This window comes from Scomber japonicus, chromosome 17 (genome assembly GCF_027409825.1).
Source record: "Scomber japonicus isolate fScoJap1 chromosome 17, fScoJap1.pri, whole genome shotgun sequence".
NCBI lineage: Eukaryota > Metazoa > Chordata > Actinopteri > Scombriformes > Scombridae > Scomber > Scomber japonicus.
In genome coordinates, this window is record NC_070594.1 from 4609815 (window position 1) to 4627861 (window position 18047).

The window sequence follows — 18047 nt, forward strand, 5'->3', positions numbered from 1 at the left end:
ATAAATGTATTTCTAAAAAAGGTGTAAAAAGCATTTCAACCATTTAGATTTGAATTGTGGAGCTAGGCTTCACAAACTGTGTTTCAACATTTCTGTGTTCAGGATTTAGTGATTAGCATAAACCCGCCCCTGCTGCTGTAGAGGTAGAAATACATTCAGCACACACTACTACTACTACTACAGTCTACAGTTAGCCAGTTAGCTGAGTTAGCCGCCGAGCTAGTAGCTAAGTTAGCAGCCAAGCTAGCAGCTGAGTTAGCCGCCAAGCTAGCAGCCGAGTTAGCCGCTCAGTTAGCAGCAGAAAGCTCTCAGACGTAGCGTCCATGTTTCTGGTAGAGGTGGTGACTTTGATTGACAGGTGACACTTGGTAGGGGGCGGGGCTTCAGAGGCTGATTTTTACACAACTTTGAAGCCTAATTTCATATATTTGGCGATTTTTTTAATCATTCAAATTTGGCAGGGTGGTTAACAACACACTTTTCTGTGGTATGTCAAACTCAGAACACACATTTATTCTTACTTTATACGGACTTTATAGTAGATTATGTGAGCTGAAATTCACCAGTTTGCAAAGATTAGGTTAAAAAAACAAATAAATGAGTAAAAGTCCAAAAATCATAAAGTTTAGCCTGATAGTTCTGCAGAAGTTACCTTCAAAAGTAGCTAGACTGACCTTTACAAAGCTCAGAGAGAGTGTGTGTGTGTGTGTGTGTGTGTGTGTGTGTGTGTGTGTGTGTGTGTGTGTGTGTGTGTAATTTTAAGACATCTCTAAATGTGAGCGCTCTGCAACCTTTCTATCCAATAACTATAACCTGTGTGTTGGGCGTAGGGGGGCTGATGGAGTCGCTCCACTCAATGACCCATAGCTGCAAAATAAAATGGAAATCAGCAGCCATGAAGCAATGAGAGAGAGAGAGAGAGAGAGAGAGAGAGAGAGAGAGAGAGAGAGAGAGAGAGAGAGAGAGAGAGAGAGAGAGAGAGAGAGAGAGAGAGAGAGAGAGAGAGAGAGAGAGGTCAGGATTTATATGGTTTTTATATCCAAACTGCAGAACTGGACTTAATAGTAAAAGCAAGTCAAGCAGAGTCTCTACCTGCCGTTACATTATATAGTATTTAAATGATAACATGAGAACAGCCATGCATTAACTCCTTACATCAGTTCAGTGATGATGTCATAATACAAGGAGTGATGTCACTGTTTTCTTGTGGTAAGAACTGAATTTAATGACTTTTAAAATCTCCTTAAAAAGGAAAAAAATAAAACCATTGCTGCTTCCTGTCTGTTTTGACTGTTTCTTCTTTCCTTCCTTCTCTCCTTCTCTCTTCCGTCTTTCCTACCTCCTTCCTTCATTTCCTTCTTTCCTCCTACTTTCCTTCCTTCTTCCTCCCCTCCATCCTTCCATCCTCCCTTCCCTGCCCCTCCCTATATAACTTCAGTAATAGTCTGCATTAACACATGTGACTGTTGTACTCATACATTATATATTATATTAGGAGAAAGTCATTTATATAGGTGATTAGTTTCATTATAGTTCAAAGTGCTGATTATTTTTTTACTTTAATTAATAAGTTGATAGGTTGTTTTATACATAATAATAAGACAATAATGATAAATAACATAAACTGAGCTAATATAATTATTCTCAAATTAAATTTAATGCCCTAACTCCTATAATTACAGATATTTTAAGACATTTTTAGACCTTAAATATAAAAAAATAAGACTTTATAAGGACCTAGACTTAAGAAAACTGCTGCATTTTAAAGACTTTTCCACTCAAAGAGAGGAAATATAATATAAGCAGAAAGAAAGAAAGAAAGAAAGAGGAAAGAGGGATGTTTCTTGTTTCTGCTGATTTAATGTAAAGATAGTGAGTGTGTGTGTGTGTGTGTGTGTGTGTGTGTGTGTGTGTGTGTGTGTGTGTGTGTGTGTGTGTGTGTGTGTGTGTGTGTGTGTGTGTGTTGGACTGACTGCTCTGATCTTAGACTGGTGTCGAGTTTAATGGGATCAGCCTGCTGGGCAAACACACACACACAGAAACACACACACACACACACACACACACACACACACACAGAAACACACACACACACACACACACACACACACACACACACACAGGTCTCTGTGTATGATGGATGTAGCAGAAAAACTCTCCATTAATCTCGATCATACAGTTTCTATCAGCTGACCAGACGAACCTCCGACGGCTACATCCATAATACACACACACACATAATACACACACATAATACACACACACACACACACACACACACACATCCATAATACACACACACACACACACACACATCCATAATACACACACACACACACACACACACACACACACACACACATAATACACACACACACACACACACACACACACACATCCATAATACACACACACACACACACACACATCCATAATACACACACACACACACACACACACACACACACATACACATATATACACACACACACACACACACACATATATACACACAGACACACACACACACATCCATAATACACACACACACACACACACACACACACATCCATAATACACACACACACACACTCCCTAACAGACTCTGTGTATAGGGGTGTGTGTGTGTGAATGTGTAGGCGTGTGTGTGTGTCTGTATGTGTGTGAGTGTATGTGTACGTGAGTGTGTGTATACGTGTGTATGTGTGTGTTTCTGTGTGTGTGTACATGTGTGTATGTATTTGTGTATATGTGTGTGTATGTGTTTTTAGTCTTTTAGAGGAGTATTTAACTGCTGCCATTGTTAAAGCTGCATGAAGTAGTTACACACCCTGAAGCACTAAATACACACACACACACACACACACACACACTCTAAGGTCTGATTTGATGGATTTGGAGCCTTTTTGATTGATCACATACTTATGATCCAGTTAATCAATCAGAGTGTGTGTGTGTGTGTGTGTGTGTGTGTGTGTGTGTGTGTGTGTGTGTGTGTGTGTGTGTGTGTGTGTGTGTGTGCTCAGCTTCTTCATTATAAACTGATTTTATTTAAAGCTTCGTCCAAATGTGACAAAACCTAAATTAAATATATTAAGTTACCATGAAGCAAGAGTGTTAAACATGAGGCCTATGGGCCAGAACCGGCCCGCCGAGGGGTCCAATCCAGCCCACTTTCCTTCCTTCCTTCCTTCCATTGTCCTTCCTCCCTTTCTTCCTCCCTCCCTTTTGTCCTTCCTTCCTTCCTTCCTTCCTTCCATTTGTCCTTCTTCTCATCTTTTCCTTCCTTCCTTCTTTCCTTCCTTCCTTCCATTTGTCCTTCCTCCCTTTCTTCCTTCCTTCCATTTGTCCTTCCTCCCTTTCTTCCTTCCTTCCTTCCATTTGTCCTTCCTCCCTTTCTTCCTTCCATTTGTCCTTCCTCCCTTTCTTCCTTCCTTCCTTCCTTCCATTTGTCCTTCCTTCCTTCCATTGCCCTTCCTCTCATCTTTTCCTTCCTTCCTTCCATTTGTCCTTCCTCTCATATTTTCCTTCCTCCTCCCTTCCTTCCTTCCATTTGTCCTTCCTTCCTTCTTCCCTTCCTTCCTTCTATCTGTTAATGATCCTGCCCACATCTGTGGCTCTTTAATGAAACTGAGTTTGTCCCTCCTGCTATATTTGGCTCCTCACTGTTCTGTAGAATCAAACATTTTCCTAAAATAAATATAAATATAAAAACTCCACGAGTGTTTTATTGTTGTGGTTTGTGAGGAAACGCTCATATGAAACTCAGCAGTAGTGATTTTAATGTTAATATTCTTTACACTAAGCTTCACTGAGTCACTGCTGCAGTCTGATGTGTCTACCGGCTCCAACAGGAAACAGGAAACAGGTGAACCAACGTAATGACTTTATTATTTAGAAAGACAACGCTGCCCTCTGCTGGACACACGATGAACTGCAGCTTCTGATTTATTCCTACTGGATCAAACCAGGATGTGATATAAAGTGTTAAATCTCTCTCTATAAATCTTTACAAGAAAAAAATTGAACCTATAAAATATTTTCAACTTCCTGTGGTCCTCCCGGGTCAAACTTACCCCAAACTCTCTTTTGACTGTTCCTTCTTTCCTTCTTTCGTTAATTTTTCTTTCGTTCTTCCCCTCCTTCCATACTTCCTTCCTCTTTTCATTCCTCCCTCCTTACTCCTTTCCTTCCTCATTCCTTCCTTCCTTCTCTCCTCACTTTCTTCCTCATTCCTTCCTTCCTCCCTTCCTTCCTCCCTTCCTTCCTTCTTTCGTTAATTTTTCTTTCGTTCTTCCCCTCCTTCCATACTCCCTTCCTCTTCTCATTCCTCCCTCCTTACTCCTTTCCTTCCTCATTCCTTCCTTCCTTCTCTCCTCACTTTCTTCCTCATTCCTTCCTTCCTTCCCTCCTTCCTCCTTTCCTTCCTCCTTCCTTCCTCATTTCCTTCCTTCCTCCCTTCCTTCCTTTTTCAATATTTCCTTCGTTCTTCCCCTCCTTCCATACTTCCTTCCTCTTTTCATTCCTCCCTCCTTACTCCTTTCCTTCCTCATTCCTTCCTTCCTTCCTTCTATCCTCCCTTCCTTCCTTCCTTCTTTCCTCCCTTCCTTCCTTATTTCCTTCCTTCCACCTTTCCTTCCTCCCTTCCTTCCTTATTTCCTCCTTTCCTTCCTTCTGTCCTTCCTCCTGTCCTTCCTCACTTCCTTCCTTCCTTGAAAATTAACTTTAATAATCTTGATTATGATTTTTTTCTATAATCGAGCAGCTCTAGTCTCACCTTCACATAAAAAGCCCCAAAAAAGCATTAAATTAGATCTGAGGAAAGAAGGAAAGGAGGGAGGGAGGAAGGAAGGAAAGGAGGCAGGGAGGAAGGAAGGTGGTAGGAAGGAAGGGAGGAAAGGAAAGGAAGGAAGGAAGGAAAGGAGGGGGAGGAAAGAAAGAGAAGGAGGGAGGAAGGACAGACGGAGGGAAGGAAAGGAGGCAGGGAGGAAGGAAGGTGGTAGGAAGGAAGGGAGGAAAGGAAAGGAAAGAATGAAGGGAGGGAGGAAGGAAGGAAGGAAAGGAAGGAAGGAAGGAAGGAAAGTAGGGGGAGGAAAGAAAGAGAAGGAGGGAGGAAGGACAGACGGAAGGAAGGAAGGAAGGAAGGAACACAAAGAAAAGGTAGATATTCAGAGTCTTACCAGATCTGGAGCTATGACAGCTGGAGTGCAGAGCGTCAGGATGAGGAAGGCTGTAAATAGTCACCACACACGTCGACGTGGCGACCGCTAAAAGACCCAATCTGGGGAGGAAGGGAGCCTGAAGAAGAAGAAGAAGAAGAAGAAGAAGAAGAAGAAGAAGAAGGAGTAGAAGAAGAAGAAGAAGAAGAAGAAGAAGAAGAAGAAGAAGAAGAAGTAGAAGTAGAAGAAGAAGAAGTAGAAGAAGAAGAAGAAGAAGAAGAAGGAGAAGTAGAAGGAGTAGAAGAAGAAGAAGAAGAAGAAGAAGAAGAAGAAGAAGAAGGAGAAGTAGAAGAAGTAGAAGAAGTAGAAGTAGAAGAAGAAGGAGTAGAAGAAGAAGAAGAAGAAGAAGAAGAAGAAGAAGAAGAAGAAGAAGAAGAAGTAGAAGAAGAAGAAGGAGAAGTAGAAGGAGTAGAAGAAGAAGAAGAAGAAGAAGAAGGAGTAGAAGAAGAAGAAGAAGAAGAAGAAGAAGTAGAAGAAGAAGAAGAAGAAGTAGAAGAAGAAGAAGGAGAAGTAGAAGGAGTAGAAGAAGAAGAAGAAGAAGAAGAAGAAGAAGAAGAAGAAGGAGAAGTAGAAGTAGAAGTAGAAGAAGAAGAAGAAGAAGAAGTAGAAGAAGAAGAAGAAGGAGAAGAAGAAGAAGAAGAAGAAGAAGAAGAAGAAGAAGAAGAAGAAGAAGAAGAAGAAGAAGAAGAAGAAGAAGAAGAAGAAGAAGAAGAAGAAGTCACATGTATTCATTAACAAAGCTGCTTTCACTAAACTCATGATGACAGAAGCCTGGTGATCAAAGCTGGCACCTTCCTGCTGCAGCTGGGCAGCTCCCAGCCTCCGGACGGACACCACTTCAGATGCCAGATGAAACCTTTGTCCTGAGCCAGACCGTAAGCCAGCGCTGGCTGAGAGTCCGGTCTGCAGAGAGGAAGGAAGGAAGGAAAGAAAAGAAAAGAGGAATGATGAGTAATGAAGGTAAAACTGGAGGAGAGGTGATTCTCTGTTAGTGACTGTGTGGAGGAAGCATTTAATATTTATCTTTAAAGGAAGAAAGGAAGGAGGGAAGGAAGGGAGGAAGGAAGGAAGGGAGGAAGGAAGGGAGGAAGGAAGGACGAGGAAAGAAGGGAGGAAGGAAAGTAGGAGGGAGTGAGGGAGAAAGGGAGGAAGAATGAGGGAAGGAAGGGAGGAAGGACCAATGGAAGGAAGGAAAGGAGGAAGGACAATGGAAGAAAGGGAGGAATGAAGGGAGGAAGGAAGGAAGGATGGAACGGAGGAAGAAGGGAGGAAAGGAGGGAGGGAGGAAGGAAGGTAGGTAGGAGGAAGGGAGGAGGGAGGAAGGAAAGGAGGAAGAAGGAAGGAAGGTAGGAGGGAGGGAGGGTGAACGGAAAAGAGGAATTGAGGACGGTAGAAAGGAAGGAAGAACGAGGAAAGAAGGGAGGAAGGAAGGTAGGAGGGAGGGACTGAGGGAGAAAGGAAAAGTGGAAGGGAGGATGGAAGGGAGTAAGAAGGAAGGAAAGGAGAGGGGAGGAAGGAAAGGAGGAAGGGAGGAAGGAAGGAAAGAAAGACAGAAGGAAGGAAAGAAGGAACAGTCGAAACAGACGGTGTCAGTTTGACCCGGGAGGACGACAGGAAGTATGTAAAGGGTTAAGGAAGGAAGGAAGGAAGGAAGGAAGGAAGTAAGTAAGTAAGTAAGTAAGTAAGTAAGTAAGTAAGTAAGTAAGTAAGTAAGTAAGTAAGTAAGTAAGTAAGTAAGTAAGTAAGTAAGTAAGTAAGTAAGGAAGTAAGGAAGTAAGTAAGTAAGGAAGGAAGTAAGGAAGTAAGGAAGTAAGGAAGGAAGGAAGGAAGGAAGCATGTAAAGAACATGTGTACCTGCTGTTGTACTCCAGCTTGCCGAGGTTCCACAGCTGGATGAGTCCCGCTCCGCTGTAGGAGTTGTGGATGTGATGCTGGTCGTCCATCCCTCGGTGGCAGGAAACCGCTACGTACTGGTCTGCCGGAGCTCCGTCGGGGGTCGGGCACCACTCCAAGGCCCAGACCGGCCCGCCCGCATACAGGTACATGTCCCAGCGGTCCGGGTGAGCGGGTAGAGACCCAAACCTGGGGAGGGGGGGTTAAAATAAAAAGGTGAAGAAATGAGAAGTTTATATCTGATTAGAAATATTTTGGATTAAACTCTAAATTCATCTTCATTAAAAAGGAAGGAAGGAAGGAAGGAAGGAAGGAGGGAGGGAGGGAGGAAGAGAAGACAGGAAGGAAGGAAAGAAGGCAGGAACGAGGGAAGGAAGGAACGAGGGAACAAGGGAACGAGGGAAAGAAGGAAGGAAGGAAGGAAGGGAAGACAAGAAAGAAGGAAGGAAGGAAAGATGGAAGGAAGGACGGAAGGAAGGAAGGAAGGAGGGAGGGAAGGAAAAGAAGACAGGAAGGAGGGAGGGAAGGAAAAGAAGACAGGAAAGAAGGAAGGAAGGAAGGAAGGAAGAGAAGACAGGAAGGAAGGAAGGAAGGAAGGAAGGAAGGAAGGAAAGATGGATGGAAGGATGGAAGGAAGAATGCAAGGAAGGAAGGAAGGAAGGAAGGATGAAAGAATGCAAGGAAGGAAGGAATGAAGGAAGACAGATGGAAGGAAGGCAAAGAAGACAAGAAGGAAGGAAGGAAGGAAAAGAAGACAGGAAGAAAAGATGGAAGAAAGGAAAGAAAGACAGATGTAAGGTAGGAATAGAAGAGAAGAGAAGAGGAGAGAGGAGAAGAAGGAAGGAAGGAAGGAAGAAGGACAGATGTAAGGAAGGAAAAAAGACAAGAAGGAAGGAAAAGAAGACAGGAAGGGAATGTGGAAGAAAGGGAAGAAAGACAGATGTAAGGTAGGAAGAGAAGAGAAGAGAAGAGGAGAGAGGAGAAGAAGGAAGGAAGGAAGGAAGGAAGGAAGGAAGAAGGACAGATGTAAGGAAGGAAAAAAGACAAGAAGGAAGGAAGGAAGGAAGGACGAGTAGAAGGAAGAGAAGGAAGGAAGGAAAGATGGAAGAAGGAAGAAAGACAGATGTAAGGAAGGAAGAGAAGACAAGAAGGAAGGAAAGAAGGAAGGAAGGAAGGAAGGAAGGAAACAAGACATGACAGGAAGGAAAGATGGAAGAAATGGAAGAAAGACACATGTAAGGAAGGAAGGAAGGAAGGAAAAAAGACAAGAAGGAAGGAAAAGAAGACAGGAAGGGAATGTGGAAGAAAGGGAAGAAAGACAGATGTAAGGTAGGAAGAGAAGAGAAGAGAAGAGGAGAGAGGAGAAGAAGGAAGGAAGGAAGGAAGGAAGGAAGGAAGAAGGACAGATGTAAGGAAGGAAAAAAGACAAGAAGGAAGAAGGAAGGAAGGACGAGTAGAAGGAAGAGAAGGAAGGAAGGAAAGATGGAAGAAGGAAGAAAGACAGATGTAAGGAAGGAAGAGAAGACAAGAAGGAAGGAAAGAAGGAAGGAAGGAAGGAAGGAAGGAAACAAGACATGACAGGAAGGAAAGATGGAAGAAAGACACATGTAAGGAAGGAAGGAAGGAAGGAAGGGAAGACAAGAAGGAAGGAATGAAGGAAGGGTGGAAGGAAGGAAGGGAGGAAGGAAGGAAGAAAAGATGGAAGACAGGAAGGAAGGAAGGAAGCAAGGAAGGAAGGGAAGAAAACAAGACATGACAAGAAGGAAAGATGGAAGAAATGGAAGAAAGACACATGTAAGGAAGGAAGGAAGGGAGGATGGAAGGAAGGAAGGAAGGAAGGATGAAAGAATGCAAGGAAGGAAGGAATGAAGGAAGACAGATGGAAGGAAGGAAGGAAGGAAGGAAGGAAGGAAGGAAGGAAGGAAGGAAGGAAGGAAGGAAGGGAAGACAAGAATGAAGGAAGGAAGGAAGGAAGGAAGGAAGAAGGACAGATGTGAGGAAGGAAAAAAGACAAGAAGGAAGGAAGGAAGGAAGGGAAGAAAACAAGACATGACAGGAAGGAAAGATGGAAGAAATGGAAGAAAGACACATGTAAGGAAGGAAGGAAGGAAGGAAGGAAGGAAAGATGGAAGAAAGGAAAGAAAGACAGATGTAAGGTAGGAATAGAAGAGAAGAGAAGAGGAGAGAGGAGAAGAAGGAAGTAAGGAAGGAAGGAAGGAAGAAGGACATATGTAAGGAAGGAAAAAAGACAAGAAGGAAGGAAGGAAGGAAGGAAGGAAGGAAGGAAGGAAGGAAGGAAGGAAGGAAGGAAGGAAGGGAAGAAAACAAGACATGACAGGAAGGAAAGATGGAAGAAAGGGAAGAAAGACAGATGTAAGGAAGGAAGGAAGGAAGGAAGGAAGGAAGGAAGGAAGGAAGGGAAGAAAACAAGACATGACAGCAAGGAAAGATGGAAGAAATGGAAGAAAGACAGATGTAAGGAAGGAAGGAAGGAAGGAAGGAAGGAAGGAAATCTTTAGTGTAGTTGTGATGTTTGAGTCTCACCTGTTGAGTCTTTGCAGAGGCGTCTCCTCTTTACTCAAACCTTCTCTGGACACTTTGAACGCAGCCGACTGAAACTCCTGAGGCAGATACTTCTCCACATCACTGGAAACAACACACACACACACACACACACACACACACACACACACACACACACACACACACACACGGAAGTAACTTAGAGCTGCATTCTATCAAAAGGCCACCAGGGGGCGACCGTCTCTATACAAGTCAATGGAGAATTCACCAACTTCTCACTTGATTTCTAACCTCAGTAAACGTTTTCAAAATGTGTTTATGGTCTCAATCGCTAGTTTAAAGCCTTCTTCAATGCAGTATGATGTTCATTTGGGACATTTTGGCCTCCCTGATTTTATATGTGACGATAAAGCAGGGTATGCATTAGGGCAGGCAATACATCATTGTTCATCAAGGGTGGAGATAATCGTTCATTAATCGCAATCGAGGTTAAAAGTTCAATTAATCGTGATTTTGATTTAATCACCCAGCTCTAACAGCTACTATCCCTGATGGAAACGCAAAAAAAACCAACTAGAGCCGAGTAGAGCAGAGTAGAGCAGAGTAGAGCTAGAACTGTATAGTGGGAAAGCTCCATATCAGAAACCTAAATTCACTCAGTTATACTAAAACAAACAAAAGGTTAAAAAAAAAGAAAACTACCTGTGAGGAAGCAGGTGCCAGTGGCTGGTGGAAGGGACCCACTCTGGGAAAACCCAGCTGCTGTGGTGCTCCTCCCGGCTGGACGGACACACACACACACACACACACACACACACACACACACACACACACACACACACACACACACACACACACACACACACACACACACACACACACACACACACACACACACACACACACACACACACGCAGAGCTAAATATAACCAGCGGTGTCGTAACCAAACACTTGTTTTTTACAGAGTTGTTTTGCTCTTCAGCTTCACTGAGCTCAGTACTAGAACCTCAGGGGGGTTAACCCGGGGGGACTAGGCAGGAAGAAAAAAAGACAGGAAGGAAGAATGCAAGGAAGGAAGGAAAGAAAGAAAGAAAGAAAGAAAGAAAGAAAGAAAGAAAGAAAGAAAGAAAGAAATGCAAGGAAGGAAGGAAGAACTTAAGGAAGGAAGGAATGAAGGAAGAAAGGGAGAAAGGAAGGAAGGAAGGAAGGAAGAGAAGACAGGAAGAAATTAAGGAAGGAAGGAAGGAAGGAAGGAAGGAAGGAAGGAAGGAAGGAAAGAAGCAAGGAAGGAAGGACGGAAGGAAGGAAGGACGGAAGGAAGGAAGGAAGGAAGGAAGGACAGAATGAAGGAAGGAAGGAAGGAAGGAAGGAAGGAAGGAAGGAAGGAAGGAAGGAAGAATGGAAGGAAGGAAGGAAGGAAGGAAGGAAGGAAGGAAAGAAGGAAGGAAGGGAGGAAGGAATGAATGAAGGACAGAGAAGGAAAGTAGGATAACATTACAGGTGTAGAAGAACATTAAGCATCAATAATCTTAACGTGTGTTAAAGTCTGATTTTACTTCCTGAACCTGCAGCTTCCAGAGAAGGAAGGAAGGAAGGAAGGAAGGAAGGAAGGAAGGAAGGAAGGAAGGAAGGAAGGAAGGAAGGGAGGAAGGAAGGAAGGAAGTCTGATTTTACTTCCTGAACCTGCAGCTACTCACAACTTCTTGTTGGTCTCGACGGCGTCCCAGACGGTCCTCATCACGTTGGCGGTGAGTCCGTTAGCTGTTCTGATGTTCATGCCGGCCTGCAGGAGGAGAGGAGACCAGGTTGGATGAGTTTAATAGTTTAATAGTTTTATTATCTTCCCTTCGCTGCTTTTTTATAACCTTTAACTCTCAGGTTACGTTTCAGTTAAAACTAAAATTAACTCTGCAGGAATCTTAATAAGTTTTGTTGAAGGAGAAATGATTCATGATGTTCATCAGAGTTATGAAACCACAAGATTTAAATATAAAAAGAGAGAGAGGGGTTGTTAAAATTATTACTGTAGACAAAACTGGAAGAAAGGGAGGAAGGAAGGAGGAAGGAAGGAAGGAAAGAGGGGGAAGGAAAGAGGGGGAAGGAATGAAGGGAGGAAGGAGGGGAGGAAGGAAGGAAGGGAGGGAGGGAGGAAGGAAGGGAGGAAGGAAGGGAGGAAGAAAAGAAGTAATGAAGGGAGGAATGAAGGGAGGAAGGAAGGAAGGAAGGGAAGGAAGGAAGGAAGAAGGGAGGAAAGAGGGCGAAGGAAGGAAGGAAGGAAGGAAGGAAGGAAGGAAGGAAGGGAGGAAGGCAGGAAAAAAGAAGGAATGAAGGATGGAAGGGAGGGAGAAAGGAAGGAAGGAAGGAAGGGAGGAAGGCAGGAAAAAAGAAGGAATGAAGGATGGAAGGGAGGGAGAAAGGAAGGAAGGAAGGAAAGAAGGAAGAAAGGAAGGAAAGAAGGAAGAAAGGAAGGAAGGAAGGAAGGAAGGAAGGAAAGAAGGAAAGAAGAAAGGGAGGAAGAAAAATGGGGGAAGGAAGGAAGGGAAGAAAGGAAGCAATGAAGGACAGATGGAAGGAAGGAAAGGAGGCCGGCTTGGACCCCTCGGCGGGCCGGTTCTGGCCCACGGACCTCATGTTTCACCCCCCTGCACTAAAGCACCACTGAGCTTTTAATGAAGATAAAACTACTAACGGAATAATTCCTGTTGACGTGAGAAGCTGCCGGACTTTTACGACTCGTCCACAGATCTAAGTCCAGGTCCGAGTCGCCCGCCTCTTCGTCCTCCATCTCCTCCACTTCCTCGTCTTCGTCAACGTCAACGTCTGGAACGAAGTCTTCATCCTCCGCGGCGTCGCTGTCATAGCCACAACGTTTCCTCTTTTGGCCTTTACGAGCACCTGTAATATAAAACCAGACACTCTATTATATACATTACGGTAACCAGTAATATAAACCAGAGACACAGAGATGGTTAAGGCTATTACATACATTACGGTAACCTGTAATATAAAGCAGAGATGGTTATGGCTATTATATACACTACGGTAACCTGTAATATAAACCAGAGACGGTTAAGGCTATTACATACATTACGGTAACCAGTAATATAAACCAGAGACACAGAGATGGTTATGGCTATTATATACACTACGGTAACCTGTAATATAAAGCAGAGATGGTTATGGCTATTATATACATTACGGTAACCTGTAATATAAAGCAGAGACACAGAGACGGTTAAGGCTATTATATACATTACGGTAACCTGTAATATAAAGCGGACGGTTAAGGCTATTACATACATTACGGTAACCTGTCATATAAAGCAGAGACACAGAGATGGTTAAGGCTATTATATACATTACGGTAACCTGTAATATAAAGCAGAGACACTGAGACGGTTAAGGCTATTATATACATTACGGTAACCTGTCATATAAAGCAGAGACACTGAGACGCTTAAGGCTATTATATACATTACGGTAACCAGTAATATAAAGCAGAGACGGTTAAGGCTATTACATACATTACGGTAACCTGTAATATAAAGCAGAGACGGTTAAGGCTATTACACACATTACGGTAACCTGTAATATAAAGCAAAGACACAGAGACGGTTAATACTATTATATACATTACGGTAACCTGTAATATAAAGCAGAGACGGTTAAGGCTATTACACACATTGCGGTAACCTGTAATATAAATCAGAGATGGTTAAGGCTATTATATACATTACGGTAACCTGTAATATAAAAGAGACGGTTAATACTATTATATACATTACGGTAACCTGTAATATAAAGCAGAGGCGGTTAATGCTATTATATACATTACGGTAACCTGTAATATAAATCAGAGATGGTTAAGGCTATTATATACATTACGGTAACCTGTAATATAAAGCAGAGACGGTTAAGGCTATTATATACATTACGGTAACCAGTAATAATAAACCAGAGACACAGAGACAGTTAAGGCTATTATATACATTACGGTAACAAGTATAGATCTTTAATTTTTCCTTCCATCCTTCCATACTTCTTTCCTCCCTTCCTTCCATCCTTGCTTCTTTCCTTCCTTCCTTGCCTCCCTACTCCTTTCCTTCCTCCCTTCCTTCCTACTCCTTTCCTTCCTTCTCTCCTTCCTTCCTTCCTCCCTCCTTACTCCCTTCCTTCCTCCTTTCATTCCTTCCTTCATCCTTACTCCTTTCCCCCCTTCCTCCCTACTCCTTTCCTTCCTTTCTTCCTTCCTTCCTTTAAAACATGAATATAAATATAATAAAAGCAATTCTCTGGCTAATTAAATAATAAATCTAATCTAAGCATGAGAGAATAAAATAAAACTTCACCTTTCTGCTTTTTAACCGGAAGCGTTTCCGGTTCGCTGACGTCGCTGTTGGCGCTTCGCTGGGAGCCCGACTCATCGGCAGGATGACTGAACACCTCCTTCGCCAAAAGGTGGAGATACTTCAAAGCCCTGAAAGAAGAAATAATAACATTTATAACTGATGACTTCATGAGGTTTATATTTTTATACTTATTGTTGGAGATTTATTCACAAAGCTTCTTAAAGCTAAAAATAAGTGAGACAAGTGAAGACCGACTCCTAAAAAAGGGAGGATGTCAAACTTTTAATACTTTAAGACAGAAGGGTTAAAGTCATCTTCATTAAACAGTCCACTTTGATCTGATGTGGGCTGGATCATTAAAAAGATGGAAGGGAGGAGGGAAGAAAAAAAGGAAGGAAAGAAAAGAAGACAAGAAAGAAAAATGGAAGGAAGGGAGGAGGGAAGAAAAAAGGAAGGAAGGAAGGAAGGAAGGAGGAAGGAAAGGAGTAAGGAGGGAGGAAGGAAGGAAGAAAGGAGAGAAGGAAGGGAGGAAGGAAGGAAAGGAGTAAGAAGGGAGGGAGGAAGGAAGGAAGGAAAGAAAGGAGTAAGGAGGGAGGAAGGAAAGGAGTAAGGAGGAAGGGGGGAAGGAAAGGAGTAAGGAGGGAGGAAGGAAGGAAGGAAGAAAAGGAGTAAGGAGGGAGGGAGGAAGGAAAGGAGTAAGGAGGGAGGGAGGAAGGAAAGGAGTAAGGAGGGAGAAAGGAAGGTAGGAAGAAAGCTGATAAAAGTGTAAACATTGTTTAACTGCAGCCATGATGACAGTAGAGATCATGTGACTCACGCTTTAGCAGCTCCTCTCCTGCGACGGCCGCCCGGTTCTACCGGCTCCTCTGGTTCCTCACACGGAGCCGGTTCCACTTCCTGTTGTACCTTCTGCTTCCTCACGTACTTCCTCTTTGGCTTTGGCGTCCCGTTCTCCTGCGGCGCTGCATCTATCGCTCCTCCCGCCCCTCCCGTTTCTCCCGCCCCTCCCGTTCCTTCCGCCCCTCCCGTTTCTACCGCCCCTCCCGTTCCTTCCGCCCCTCCCGTTCCTTCCGCCCCTCCCGTTCCTTCCGCCCCTCCCGCTCCTCCCGCACCTGTGCTGGGAGCTTTTTTCCCAGCAGGAGTCCTTTTAGCGGGAGTCTTTCTTTTCGACGGGGTCTTCCTTGCCCCCCTCCTCGTCTTTTTCGGAGTCTTATCCGATATTTTCTCATCAGGTTTTTGAGGAGTTTTATCCGTCGGTTCTTCTTCTCCATCTTCAGACTTCTGCTGCTGCGGAGTCGTCGCCTTCTTTGCTCTTACGTTCCTCGCCGGAGTCGTTTTTTCCGTAGCGGCTCCGTCTCCGTCTCCGCAGCTCCTCCTGCCTCGCTTCGGCTGCACATTCTGCACGTTAACCGCGTCGTCGGTTTCATAATCCAAATATTTGGAGTTTTTCTTCCGTTGGCGTCCTTTGGAGCTCGGTGTTAAATCCCACGGCTGCTTCGATGGCGACTCTGGCCCTGCGAGGAAGAGACAAATATATTATTAATACACAGGTGGAAATATGAAGGGAAATCAATATAACTTGGTGTAACCTGGTGTAACCTAGTGTAACCTGGTGTAACCTGGTGTAACTTGGTGTAGCCTGGTGTAACTTGGTATAACTTGGTGTATAGCCTGGTGTAGTCTGGTGTAGCCTAGTGTAACCTGGTGTAACTTGGTGTAAACTGGTGTAACCTAATGTAACCTGGTGTAACCTAGTGTAACTTGGTGTAACCTGATGTAACCTGGTGTAGCCTGGTATAACGTGGTGTAACTTGGTGTAACCTGGTGTAGCCTTGTGTAAGCTAATGTAGCCTGGTGTAGCCTGGTGTAGCCTGGTGTAACTTGGTGTAGCCTGGTGTAACCTAATGTAACCTGGTGTAACTTGGTGTAACCTGGTGTAACCTAATGTAACCTGGTGTAACTTGGTGTAGCCTGGTGTGACCTAATGTAACCTGGTGTAACTTGGTGTAGCCTGGTGTAACCTAATGTAACCTGGTGTAGCCTTGTGTAAGCTAATGTAGCCTGGTGTAGCCTGGTGTAACCTAATGTAACCTGGTGTAACTTGGTGTAGCCTGGTGTAACCTAATGTAACCTGGTGTAGCCTTGTGTAAGCTAATGTAGCCTGGTGTAGCCTGGTGTAGCCTGGTGTAACTTGGTGTAGCCTGGTGTAACCTAATGTAACCTGGTGTAACTTGGTGTAACCTGGTGTAACCTAATGTAACCTGGTGTAACTTGGTGTAGCCTGGTGTGACCTAATGTAACCTGGTGTAACTTGGTGTAGCCTGGTGTAACCTAATGTAACCTGGTGTAGCCTTGTGTAAGCTAATGTAGCCTGGTGTAGCCTGGTGTAACCTAATGTAACCTGGTGTAACTTGGTGTAGCCTGGTGTAACCTAATGTAACCTGGTGTAGCCTTGTGTAAGCTAATGTAGCCTGGTGTAGCCTGGTGTAGCCTGGTGTAACTTGGTGTAGCCTGGTGTAACCTAATGTAACCTGGTGTAACTTGGTGTAGCCTGGTGTAACCTAATGTAACCTGGTGTAACTTGGTGTAACCTGGTGTAACTTAATGTAACCTGGTGTAACTTAATGTAACCTGGTGTAACTTAATGTAACCTGGTGTAACCTGATGTAACCTGATGTAACCTAATGTAATCTGGTGTAACCTAGTGTAGCCTGGTGTAGCCTAATGTAACTTGGTATAACTTGGTGTATAGCCTGGTGTAGCCTGGTGTAGCTTAGTGTAACCTGGTGTAAACTGGTGTTACCTAATGTAACCTGGTGTAACCTAATGTAACCTGGTGTAACCTGATGTAGCCTGGTATAACATGGTGTAACCTGGTGTAGCCTTGTGTAGCCTGGTGTAGCCTGGTGTAGCCTGGTGTAGCCTGGTGTAGCCTGGTGTAGCCTGGTGTAGCCTGGTGTAGCCTGGTGTAACTTGGTATAACTTGGTGTATAGCCTGGTGTAGCCTGGTGTAGCTTGGTGTAAACTGATGTAACTTAATGTAACTTGGTGTAACTAGGTGTAGCCTAATGTAACTTGGTGTAACTAGGTGTAACCTGGTGTAGCCTGGTATAACATGGTGTAACTTGGTGTAACCTAATGTAGCCTGGTGTAGCCTAATGTAGCCTGGTGTAACTTGGTGTAATCTGGTGTAACTTGGTGTAATCTGATGTAACTTGGTGTAACCTGGTGTAACCTGATGTAACTTGGTGTAGCCTGGTGTAATCTAGTGTAACCTAATGTAACCTGGTGTAGCCTGGTGTAACCTAATGTAACCTAATGTAACCTAGTGTAACCTAATGTAACCTGGTGTAGCCTGGTGTAACCTAATGTAACCTAATGTAACTTGGTGTAACCTGTTGTAGCCTGGTGTAACCTAATGTAACCTAATGTAACTTGGTGTAACTGGTTTTATGGTCTTTAAACATCAGACAACCTCACCCACACATTGGAAACACTGGTAAAAACAAACACAGGTAACAGATGAGAGTATTTGCAGTAAACCTTGTTCAGGGTCAGTGGCGTCCATAGGCTCCGGTTTCTTTTGCTTTGGTTGTCTTTGTTTGATGCTTCCTCATGTGTGGAACCAAGTTTCCTCTCCCGGCCTCGATGCTGCTCCGACAAACAGAAAATAAGACACACATTACATTTGTGTTACATTTATGTGTGTTACACATTAATGTAACTTGTACTTTAACACACGCCCAATAAACATGTGTTATAGTACAAGTACCTCAAACTATACTACAGTAAAGTACAAGTACCTCAAACTGTACTACAGTAAAGTACAAATACCTCAGACAGACTGTACTACAATAGGGTACAAGTACCTCAAACTGTACTACAGTTAAGTACAAGTACCTCAAACTGGCCTACAGTAAAGTACAAATACCTCAAACTGCACTACAGTAAAGTACAAGTACCTCAGACAGACTGTACTACAGTAAAGTACAAGTACCTCAAACTGTACTACAGTAAAGTACAAATACCTCAGACAGACTGTACTACAATAGAGTACAAGT

The 18047-nt window shown here is 43.6% G+C and overlaps 1 protein-coding gene across 1 annotated transcript in view; it reads right to left on the minus strand.

Moving 5' to 3' along the window:
• The window catches only part of gtf3c2 (general transcription factor IIIC, polypeptide 2, beta), a 24645-nt gene extending 7020 nt beyond the window's left edge, over positions 1–17625 (minus strand). Inside the window, 10 exon segments of the mRNA XM_053337448.1 lie at positions 5152–5298; positions 6011–6122; positions 7074–7301; positions 9657–9758; positions 10338–10415; positions 11335–11420; positions 12327–12532; positions 13987–14114; positions 14804–15500; positions 17530–17625. Of these exon segments, the coding sequence (XP_053193423.1) occupies positions 5152–5298; positions 6011–6122; positions 7074–7301; positions 9657–9758; positions 10338–10415; positions 11335–11420; positions 12327–12532; positions 13987–14114; positions 14804–15500; positions 17530–17554 (1809 nt within the window). The 5' untranslated portion in view covers positions 17555–17625.
• Between the last annotated feature and the right edge of the window lie 422 nt (positions 17626–18047).